We start from the raw sequence: 12442 nt of genomic DNA on the forward strand, positions 1-12442 counted from the left end.
TTCCCCACCGGACCCTTGCGGTGGCTGCACCAAGTTTTAGGGCGTCCCTCAGCACGTACTCCTGCTGCCGAGAATGTGCCAGTCAGCAGCATTCTCCCATGGACAACTCCATGTGCTGGTAGATCATCACGTTTCAGGCCGACCAAAGAGTATCCAGTCAGTTTGGATTAGCAACAATTATTTCCTTCACAATCGCTATCAGCACAGGTGCACTACAAGGCTGTGTGCTCAGCCTCCTGCTCTACTCACTTTACAGTTATGATTGTGTGGCTAAGTACAGCTCCAATAGCACATTCAAATTTGTTGATGACACCACTGTCGTAAGCTGAATGAAAGGTGGTGATGAATCAGCATATAGGAGGGAGACTGAAAATCTGGCTGAGTGGTGCCATAGCAAAAACCTCTCACTCAATGTCAGCAAGGCCAAGGAGCTTGAATGGAAAATCCTACAAAAAGCAGTGGATATGGCACAGTCCATCACAGGTAAAGCTCTTCCTGCCACTGAGCACATAAAGAAATGTTGCAGGAAAGCAGCATTCATCATCAGAGACCCCCTCACCACTCAAGACATGCTCTCTTCTCACTGCTGCTATCAGGAAGAAGATACAAGAGCCTCACGACTCACACCATCAGTTTCAGGAACAGTTATTGTCCCTCAACTACCAGACTCTTGAACCAAAGGGAATAACTTCACTCAACTTCACTTGCCCCACATGTTCCCATCACCTATGGACTCACTTTCAAGGACTCTTCATCTCATGTTCATGATATTTATTTTTTTGTGTATTTGCAGCTTGTTGTCTTTTGCACACTGGTTGAACTCCCAAGTTGGTGCAGTCTTCCATTGACTGTATTATGGATTTATTGAGTATGCCCGCAAGCAAATGAATCTCAGGGCTGAATACGTGACATACTACATATGTACCTTGATAATAAATTTACTTGGAACTTTGAATTTAACATATTTCCACCACTATAAGCCCTTAGTACTATGGCAGACGCAGTCTATGCAGGGACAAACCTTTTACTCTTACAACATTCTGCAATATCCCTGCATAACTGTTCCTTTAATCCCCATTGATTATAAAAGGGCCTACAGTACAATCCCAAGAAGATGACTGTCCCTTTATTTCTCAGTTCCACCCACAAAACCACACTGGATGGTCCCTTAGTAGTTTCATGGAGTACGAGTGCCCTGACACTGTCCTCAATCAGAAATCCAACTCCTACCCACACACCACCATCTCTTACCTGCCAATAATACTTGTACTCTGGAATATTTAGCTGTCAGCCCTGTCCCTTAGTCATGTTTCTGTAATATCCCAGTCCAATGTAGATAGCCATCCCCGAGTTGATCTGCCTTGCCTGTCAGGCCTTCTGATTTAAATAAATGGAATTTAATCCTACAGTCTTTCCTTGCTCCCTGCCATACTGTGCTGCTGCTGTCTTGTCTACTAACCTTACTGTCATTGAATTCTGGCAACCTCCTACTTCCCATATGCCTCAGTTCTGCTTTGGATCCCAGCCCCTGCCAACCTAGTTTATGCTCGCCCTAGTACTATTCGCTAATTTGCCTGCTAGGAATTCCCCCCACCCCTCCCTCCAGTTCAGCTGCAACATTTCCCTCTTGTACAGGTCAGCTCCGTTGCAGAAAAGATTCCAATGGTTCAGAAAAAGTGAAATCCTGTCCTCTGCACCAACCCTCCAGCCACGTATTCATCTACCACACGCTCTTATTCTTAGTAGCATGTAGTACAGGAAGTCTTGCTCTATTTATTTATTTAGTGATATGGTGCAGAGTAGGCTCTTCTGGCCCTTTGAACTGCACCACCCCAGCAACCCTCAACAACCCTAATTTAACGCAAACCTCATCACAGGACAATTTACAATGACCAATTAACCTACCCAGTACGTCTTTGGTCTGGGAGGAAACCAGAGCACCCTGGAAAACCCACAAAGGGAGGATGCACAGAGATTCCTGACAGGTGGTATCGGAAATGAACTCCAGAATGTCCAGAGTTATACAGGTCGACTATCACTAATCCGACTACCGGTAATCCGGTTCCTTCGACAATCCGCACTGATTTCAAATTTTCCGCACAACTGTAATTTCAAATTTTCTGGGCCACCGTACCAATCTGCTGCGCATTGTTTCAGTTGTGCTAGATCTGTTCACGTATTGGCGCGCTCTTGTAAGCACAGACAGGTGATTTCTGCTTGTTTTCCTGCATTTATTAACATCATTTGTGTGAGGTGTGGCTGCGTGGCAGCTGGCGTGTGCTGGATCTGTCCGCCTTCTCACCCGCCTGCCGGCTGCCGTGCACTGCCCTCTGGTATTGCCCGGCCGCTGCTCCTTTCTCTTCTGCCTATGGCCTCAGATTAGACGTGGTGACTCGCTGAATTTAAGCATGTTACTAAGCAGAGGAAAAGAAACTAATGAGGATTCCCTCAGATAGTGCACATGCGCCCGTCGTGCATGCAGCCTGTTACAGCCGTTCCGATCAGTATTCTTACTTTTTTCTTCTTACTTTTAACTTACATTATTTTTTGTTTTTTTTTCCACAGTAACACATCGAAGCTGCACCCTCTCTAACATGCTGGTAGAGAGAGTTTTATTTGGGTTTTTAGCGCTGGAAATAGTTACATTCCGACACGTCTCATTAGCGGGACAGAAGCATGGTCGCATTGTTTATTCCAGGGACCAGTGGCTTGTGCTAATGCCGGCCGGTTTAGCGAGCAGAGCGACTGAAATCTGGAGGAAAACACACAGAGGATGCAGAGGGGGATCACAAAGTCGAGGAAAGAGGACCAGGTCAAGACAACAGAGACTTATGGAGAAGAGGAGTTCAGTGGGTAATAAAATGGACGAGTTCACGGCGCTAGCCAGGCGTCAGAGAACATTTCGGGAGTGCAGTGTGATGTGTTTCACTGGAACGGGGCTGCACGAGGACATACCCAATCAAAACTTTTCCATGGAGGGCTTCCAGACCATTCTGGCTGACCGGAGGTGCACTGAGAGTGGTAAGCGTAAAGGAGTTGGGTGCTTACTGTTCTGGTTAACAACAGATGGTGCAATCCGGGTCATATTACGATTGAGGAATGTGTTTGTAGCCCGGATATTGAACTTTTTACTGTTGGACTTCGGCCATATTCCACCGAGATAAAACACTGGGCCGCACGGGAGGTCGTTCCTGCCTGTGGCCATCGGACTTGCAGCTCCTCCCGTGGAGGGTCAGACACCCTGAGCCAATAGACTGGTCCTGGACCTATTTTCCATCTGGCATAGTTTGCATTTTGTTGTTTGATTGTTTATGGTTTTTGTATTGCTATATTTATGCTCTATTCTTGGTTGGTGCGGCTGTAACGAAACCCAATTTCCCTCGGGATCAATAAAGTATATCTATCTATCTAACTACGAGTGCAATGTAGTCTTTAGGGTAGCTGCAAGCCTGTGTCTTTGCTATGGCTTAGCTCATGCTCGAGCGCTGGTAGCGGGTGCGCTTTATTTTTTGCCGGTGGGGGGGGGGGATTGTTGCTCGCTGCCGCTTATGCACGGGAGGGAGGGGAGCGGGGGGCGGGGACTTAGGGGTTCTAACATTTAACTGTTATTCATTCTTTGGGGCACTCCTCTGTTTTTGTAGATGGTTGCAAAGAAAAAGCATTTCAGGATGTATATTGTACACATTTCTCTGACATTAAAAGAACCTTTGAATCCTTTGATATTTTAAAGGCATGATGAGGCGGTTAGCTATAGCTTAATGTGACCCTTCTGTAATTCGGCATTTTCACTAATCCAGCACTCCTCAGGTCCCAACGGTGCCGGATTATTGAAGGTTGACCTATAATTGTGTCGCGTTAACCACTGCTTCTATTCTTTATCAGTTTGTCCACTGTGTAAACACCCAAATCACAATTTTGCAAGAAGATATCACACAGGAAGGCACACATTTGTACATGGAGCACTCACCTTGTGACTTTTCTCAGAATGTGGTGAAGAATGTTTAATGAATTTACAGGGCTGCAAGAATAAGAAATAATATGGTTAAGAATCATAATGAGACTGGAGAAAATAAAATCAAAGCAAAGGTACATTACATTGGAAATACAACTGAATTGTAGAACCTAGACACCACTGGATGGAAACAGTAATAATTCACTTTCAGGAATCTGCAGCAGCTGCTTCACAAGAAATAGATACAGTTGTTAAAATTCTGCAACTATTATCATTGCATGTGATAACATGGTAACAAATAAAGTGGTGAGCACATGGTTGGACAAGTCTGATTGCAAGTGTATGGCACATACATGAACCCCGTGTTAACCTGTATGAAATGCCAGTCTGGGTGAGCAAGAATTGTCCTTTGAACAGCGTTCAATGTCTACATTTTGCGCTCAAAAGTTATTCTTCAACATTACTAGGTAACAATCCTATATTTTCATTCTGTATATTTATTAAATTCTGAATATTGCTGAGAATAAGAACAGTTTTAGGGTCATAGTCGTACAGCATAGAAACAGGTCCTTCAACCCACCTTGTCCATGCCAACCAACAATTACACATAATCATGAATCACAGTAGCCTGCTTTTGATCTATAATCTTTGATGACTTGGTGATTTAAATGCCCACTGTTACATACCTCATGGGTACCTTGTGACTGTCTTATGACCATGACGTAATTGAGTATCTGATGAGCATGATGTAATGGTCTTGTGGAGGTCACATGATGTAATTTTCCAGCTGATGTGAGGTCACGTGATGACATGTTCTCACCAGGTATATAAAAGGAGACCCCTGGTGTGACGCAGTTAGTTTTTTCCAGCTGAGTGTTAAGTTCAGTTCGTTATTTATCAGATACTCCGTTATGCTGCGTATTGGTCTTATAACGCAGTTTCCTTTTAAAGTGGAGTTCTATTTTCTGTTGTAAGAAGTGTTGGAGAGTGAAGACCTTAATAAAGTACAGGAACTCGCCGAGTCGAGTAAAACTGATATCTTTTGGCAGTTTTGGAGAGGATCGACCTTTATTGAATCTTCGTTCAAGAAATAGTGACCTGCATTTTGAGATATCCTCTGCTAAAGCAGGAAGGATTGTGCAGTGTCTATTCTCCAGAGGAAAAGGTCAGTTCCTTTAAACCATTTTATTTCCGTCGTCATGAATCCTGCGGACAAGGCAGGTTCTGGCTGGATCAGCAGTAACGTCACGTCTTCGAGGAATTGTTTACTTTAGGAACGTCTCTCCTATTTGACTGTATAAATCTCTTGGACTTTCGAATTTACCATTCTAAGAACTGTGTTCGAATTTACCACTTTAAGAACTGCTTTCGCAGAGTTGCCATATAGCAGTTAACTTCTGGTTAAATTAGTCGTTTAAATATTTTTTGCTATTGTTGAGCAGAGTTTAATAAATGTTTGTTTGTTTTTATAAAACCTGACTCAATTGATATTCATTGTTGCCGGTCACGTGACACCACCTAAATACTTCTTGTGAAATTCCTTATAACATTATATCACTCTATCAGGCACACACGGTCTCAGTAAACTCGGCTCCAAGGAAAACAAACACAGCCTATCAAGACTGATCGTATTACCAAAATGCTTCATTCCAAACAACATCCAGGTATACATCCACTGCACCATCTTGGGTGCAATCACGGGCCTTCCAGTAATGGGGTGACCAAAAGTACATCAGAACTACAGTAACCAATGCTTTATAACATGACCTCTTAGTTCTTGTATTCGATTAGTATTGGCTAATAAAGACAACTATCACTTCACTATTTCATCTACACATGTTGCCACATTCAGAAATCCTTAATCTTATACACTAACGTCTATTCGTGCCTTAATATATCCTTAGGTGCCACTATTCATTGCATATATCTAACCTTACTAGTCCTCCGAATATAGATCACCTCACATCCATTGTGATTATATTTTATCTGTCATTCTTCTGTCCATTTTAACAACTTTTGTGTTTGATGGTTCTATTCTATAACTAGCACTCATTCTTATTATTAAAGATTAGATTGCAGATCTAAGAATGACCCGAAGACATTGCTGCAACAGAGTGAGTGTTTTTACACCTACAGGCTCAGGGTGTAAATAGAGACGCGACCATCCAGCCAGAAAACCAGTGATGTACCACCCACAGTAGTAATATGATTCTGCTGCTTTAACCAGCTCACTATTAGTTTGAAGAAGAGATGACCGCAACATTTTAAAATGTAACTTTGAAGGAGACCAAATGAATTCTCTTTCTGACTGATATAATCCTGCCTTAAGCTTTGCTATATTTGCTGTTTTGCATAATTGATAGAGATCCTGGGTGTCAAGATCTCTGAGGATCTAACCTGGTCCCAACATATCGATGTCGTTATAAAGAAGGCAAGACAGCAGCTATAGTTTATTAGGAGTTTGAAGAGATTTGGCATGTCAACAAATACATTCAAAAACTTCTATAGTTATACCATGGAGAGCATTCCGACAAGCTGCATCACTGTCTGGTATGGGGGTGGGGGCTACTGCACAGGGCCGAAAGAAGCTGCAGAAGGTTGTAAATCTAGACAGCTCCATCTTGGGTACTAGCCTACAAAGTACCCAGGATATCTTTAGGGAGCGGTGTCTCAGAAAGACAGCGTCCATTATTAAGGACTTCCAGCACCCAGGCATGCCCTTTTCTCACTGCTACCATCAGGTAGGAGTTACAGAAGCCTGAAGGCGCACACTCAGCGATTCAGGAACAGCTTCTTCCCCTCTGCCATCCAATTCCTAAATGGACATTGAATCTTTGGACACTACCTCACTTTTTATTTTAATATACAGCATTTCTGTTTTTGCACTTTTTAAAATCTATTCAATATACATAATTGATCTGCTTGTTTATTTATTATTTTTTTAATTTTATTTTTTTTTCTCTGCTAGATTAAGTATTGCGTTGAACTGCTGCTAGTTAACAAATTTCACATCACAGGCTGGTGATAATAAACCTGTTTCTGAATTCTGATTCTGAATTGACAGATGTGTAGTACATTGTGCATTCCCCATCCCCAATTCTGGTTCATAATGGGTGGGTGGAAAATACAGGGTGGCAAGTTAGGCTTATGCCAAGCAAGCAAGGCAGGTCTAGGTCAGTTCAACTAAATCAACTCTTTCAGAACGTATACTCAGTTTTACTACCCTGATTTCCTCTCATCGTTTTCAATGGTCAACCAGTAACATTTTCATCTTGAAACCTTGAAAAATTTCAACAAGTTGTAATATGCGTGATCCTCACTTTGGTCAATAAGAGTTACCTTCCACATTAGTTGAGACTCTAAGTACTATGTGGTGCAGTATATGACGGGACAAACCACCCACATTTTAACAACATAATACATCGCAGATGACAATATCAGGTAACGAGTCTAAAGGGCCTAAGATTCTGGGAAGAAGACAGAGGGTAAAAGTAGTGCTACCAATGGCAAGTTGAGCCAAAGCTTCAATGCATTCTATTGAGATAAACCCTTCCCACCACTTTATCTCTGCATTTCTGTCTCTGGCCTCTTCTTACTTCCATGTTGCACCCTTGCACCTCCACCTGTCAATTAGCCCCAGGCTCTAAAATGTTCTTACTCCTCCCTATTTACCTAGCTCAGCATCTCAAGCCATTTCTATGCTGAGAAGCAACAAGAATGCAAGTTCTTTAGGTACAGCAGGTGGTAGATTCATGACAAAACTGAAGTTTGCATCAAAGGAATTGCAAGATGAAAAACAGTTATGAGACAAGGAGAGATTAATCCTGACTGCCTCTCATCTCCAGTGGCCCAGATTCAATCCTGGCCTTTGGTACTGCTTATGTGGAGTATCCAGAAGACATGCTGGGGCGAGTTTAATTATCCAGTATGTTATCCTTAATGTAAGTTCACTAGCAAAAGGAATAAAAGGGAAATTGACGGGCATGTGTGAGAGAGAATAAAACTAAACAACAGGATTATAGCACTGACAATATTGCTCTTTTAGAGGCGAGCTTCAATCTGATAGTTTGCATTGTCTCCTCCTCTTTAGCTGCTACAGTTGTTATGGTACAATAGCAATTTTACATGTTAAATTTGAGTCACCAGAGGATCAACACAAGTCACCAACAACAAGGTCATGAGTAAGAGGATGTTGTGACAGCACTGAAATTATCAAGTGTGGAAAAAAAAACATGGATGAGAGTTTCTGGAGAGGATGGGCTGAGGCAAGAGTTCAGCTGGACAATTTTACAGAAGTAACCAACTCAAAGAGGATCCGGTATATTGTTTTATAGAGAAAGTGGTCAGTGTACGAGACGGACACAAGTTAGCAGTGGGATAAAGATGACAACTTTAATCTTCATCCTGAGGAAATACTGGAAAATCCACCACAGAATGTCAAACCAAGAATTTGACACTAGACTCAGGATGACACCAGATATGAAAAAAGTCACAATAGGCAACATGAATCTGAGGATGAGCAGGCCAGAGCGGGCATGTTAGGATAAGGCAAAGGCGATGATACAGTAATTAGAAAGTGAAACAATAGGAGACGTACGAAAGAGGCCAGCTAGTTCTGTTCAAGGAGCTTCAGAGATACCAAGGAGGCAGAAAGGATATGCTACAGCTCCGTCACATACAGCCTCCTGTGACTTCAGCAAGTTCTACTTCCAGCTTAATCTGACTAGCAATCAGCAGTAGCAGGAAAGGTGAATGTGGAACCAAAAAAGTATTGTCATGTAGTCCATTGACTTACTTGAAAGATCCAAGTTTATTTATCATTGATGCTGCTGGAAACTGGTCAATCAAAATCAACTTTGAGGTAAAGGCATCAATATGACCTGAAAATAACAAAGGATAGATATACTAAAAGTGTATCATTAATAATACAGGAAACTTATAGAAGTGAACAAACAACTCTTTCTACTTATGTTCAATGACATATGGTTGCTTAAACCAAGTAATAGAGGGTCAAACAAAAAAGTTTAGAACATAGAAAACCTACAGTACAATACAGGTCTTTTGGCTCACAATGCTGTGCCGAACATGTACTTTAGAAATTACCTAGGGTTACCCACAGCAAACTCCACAACTTTAGAATGCCACAAGGCTTTTTAATTAAGCAGCCAATGAACTTTGAAGATCTCCTGCTGTTAGGTAAGAAGTTAGCACAGTAATTTGCATACAAAAGAGTACAGAAGCTTTCACTCTGTTACAGCAAGAGAAGTATTGATCAAAACTGAGATTTTCTTATTTCTCTTAAAATCTTCAACATCTGTTATACCTTCTTTTGCATGGCAGGAGATTTACAGTATGTCTCATTGGAAAATTAGCACTTTGATAGGGAGCGCAGTCATAGCACTGTTATTGAGATAGTGAGCCCTCCGCACCATTGAGCACATCTACACAGAGCACCGTCACAGGAAAGCAGCATCTATCATCAGGGACCCCCACCACCCAGGTCATATTCTCTTCTTGCTGCTACCATCAGGAAGGTGATACAGGAGCCTCAGGATCCACACCACCAGGTTCAGGAACAGTTATTATCCTTCAACCATCAGGCTCTTGAACCAATGGGAATAACTTCATTCAACTTCACTCACCCCATCATTGTAATGTTCCCTCAACTATGAACTCACCTTCAATGACTCTTCATTTCAAGTTCTCGATATTTATTGCTTATTTTATTATTATTTTTCATTTGTATTTGCACAGCTTATTGTCTTTAGCATACTGGTTGTCCGCCCTGCTGGGTGCAGTCTTTCACTGATCTTATTATGGTTATTAGATTTATTGAGTATGTCCTCAACAAAATAAATCTCAGGGTTGTATATGGTTACATACATGTACTTTGATAATAAGTTTACTTTGAACTTTGAAAATATTTTACTAAGTGCAAAAATTTCAAAACAGTATGCACAATTACACTTGGTAAACTTTGTTTTAAGTGAAATCAGGGTTCAGGAAAACAAGAATCTCAGTTCTTTGAGCGCACCTTTTGAGCAGAAATCCTCCATTCCAGTAATCATGAACAGTGAATCTTTCGACAACCTTTCTCAGATTTTCATATTGCTCCTCTAATGTAGTAACCAGAACTGCACACAGTATATCAGTTGTAGCTTAAAAACATTGCATTTCATAAAGATTCAAAGTAACTTCCATGGTTTTGTAATTTGTGCCCCAATGAACACCAGTGCACCATATGTTATTAAACACGTCATTTAAAGTGACCGCTACACTAATATCCTTATGTTTCACTGAACAAAATTTCTCACAATATCTAGTTTTTTTAATAGTCTTCTACTGTGAAGACTGATGCAAAATATTTGCTTAACACCCAGCAACTTGTCCACTCTCTGTTGTTCCTGCTGCTACCTCTAAGATTTTGCAATTGTTCTTTTCCATCATTTTCAAAAACAATTTCAGTCTACATTCTTTGCCATTTCAAAGTTTTGGTCATCTTTGCTAGTTCTGAACATTTTTGCAATTTTTAAGTTTACTAGTACTTTTGGCAATATTATGTGCTTTTCTTTAATCAAATATCTAATCTCTTAAATAAAAATTGAAAACTTTGGAACTACTTAGTGGATCCAGCCTTTTCACCAAGTCAAACAGTATTGGTGAAAAGAGAAAAATTTTTGTGTCTGCAAACCAATGTCAGGACCTGTGTTAATTTCTCCAGCATTTTCTATTTTTGTTCCCTATTCATATACTCTGAATCTTTTTCAATGAAGGCTGTTACTCCATTTGGTTTCCTAATTACTATCTGTATCAGAATGCCAACTCTGCAATCCATGTACAACTCCAGATCCCTCCAAACACCAGCATTCATTTCTCACTTACCACTGAAGTCACATCCTGCTTTTCTATTCTTCCTACTCTGCATAACCTTATCTCCCTATATCATATAACCATATAACAATTACAGCACGGAAACAGGCCATCTCGGCCCTTCCAGTCCATGCCGAACTCTTACTCTCACCTAGTACCACCGACCTGCACTCATCCCATAACCCTCCATTCCTTTCCTGTCCATATAGCTGTCCAGTTTAACTTTAACGACAACATCAAACCCTCAACCACTTCTGCTGGAAGCTCGTTCCACACAGCTACCACTTTCTGAGTAAAGAAGTTCCCCCTCATGTTACCCCTAAACTTTTGCCCTTTAACTCTCAACTCATGTCCTCTTGTTTGAATCTCCCCCACTCTCAATGGAAAAAGCCTATCCACGTCAACTCTATCTATCCTTCTCATAATTTTAAATACCTCTATCAAGTCCCCCCTCAACCTTCTACGTTCCAAAGAATAAAGACCCAACTTGTTCAACCTTTCTTTGTAACTTAGGTGATGAAACCCAGGTAACATTTTAGTAAATCTCCTCTGTACTCTCTCTATTTTGTTGGCATCTTTCCTATAATTTGGTGACCAAAACTGTACACAATACTCCAAATTTGGCCTCACCAATGCCTTGCACAATTTCAACATTACATCCCAACTCCTATACTCAATGCTCTTATTTATAAACGGCAGCATACCAAAAGCTTTCTTCACCACTCTATCCACATGAGATTCCATCTTTAGGGAACTACGCACCATTATTCCTAGATCCCTCTGTTCTACTGCATTCTTCAATGCCCTACCATTTACCATGTATGTCCTATTTTGATTAGTCCTACCAAAGTGTAGCACCTCACATTTATCAGCATTAAACTCCATCTGCCACCTTTCAGCCCATTCTTCTAACTGGCCTAAATCTCTCTGCAAGCTTTGAAAACCTACTTCATTATCCACAACTCCACCTATCTTAGGCTACGTCCACACTACGCCAGATAATTTTGAAAACAAAGCCTATTCTTTTCGTTTTGACATTCCGTCCACACTGAAACGGCGTTTTCAGCCCCCGAAAATGGAGATTTTCAGAAACAGTCTCCAGCGTGAATAAATCTGAAGACACCTAATATCCGTTGCAGTGTGTACGGGGTAACCGGAGTTTTTTAAAACCGCTGTCATGACGTGCCGCAACAGATGGCGACAGCGCGGCATTTCATTGTTTTCTTCTTATTATTACTACTTTATTGTCGCCAAAGAATTGATACTAGAGCGTACAATCATCACAGCGATATTTGATTCTGTGCTTCGCAGAACCTAACAATTTCAGAACAGATGGCAACGAGACTAAAGCCAGAAGAGTTAGAAACGTACTCACCAAATACTTTGACCCACAGCTTACTGAATAAATAAGTATACTCACTTTGCCCTGTTTTCTGTCCTTTCTTGTATGAAGGTGGTTTACCTATTTATGCAAGTACTTCTCTGACAATAGATGTGTAACAGCCTAATGTAACATTGTATGGAAATACAAGATAACACTGATGCAGACGTTTTATACATTTAACAAGGTGCTTTATTAATGCAACAGAGTTGGTCAGTTTTTCAATGTTCGTCATCAGT

General features: G+C 41.1%; 1 protein-coding gene across 3 annotated transcripts in view; it reads right to left on the minus strand.

Moving 5' to 3' along the window:
- The window catches only part of ice2 (interactor of little elongator complex ELL subunit 2), a 133925-nt gene that overhangs the window by 35726 nt on the left and 85757 nt on the right, over positions 1–12442 (minus strand). For all 3 annotated transcript variants that reach the window (XM_063070969.1, XM_063070968.1, XM_063070970.1), the window contains exons 12-13: positions 8748–8832; positions 3968–4018 (exon numbers count right to left, since the gene is read on the minus strand). In XM_063070969.1, the coding sequence (XP_062927039.1) occupies positions 3968–4018; positions 8748–8832 (136 nt within the window). The remainder of the gene's footprint in view (positions 1–3967; positions 4019–8747; positions 8833–12442) is intronic.

This window comes from Mobula hypostoma, chromosome 18, assembly GCF_963921235.1.
Source record: "Mobula hypostoma chromosome 18, sMobHyp1.1, whole genome shotgun sequence".
Taxonomy (NCBI): domain Eukaryota; kingdom Metazoa; phylum Chordata; class Chondrichthyes; order Myliobatiformes; family Myliobatidae; genus Mobula; species Mobula hypostoma.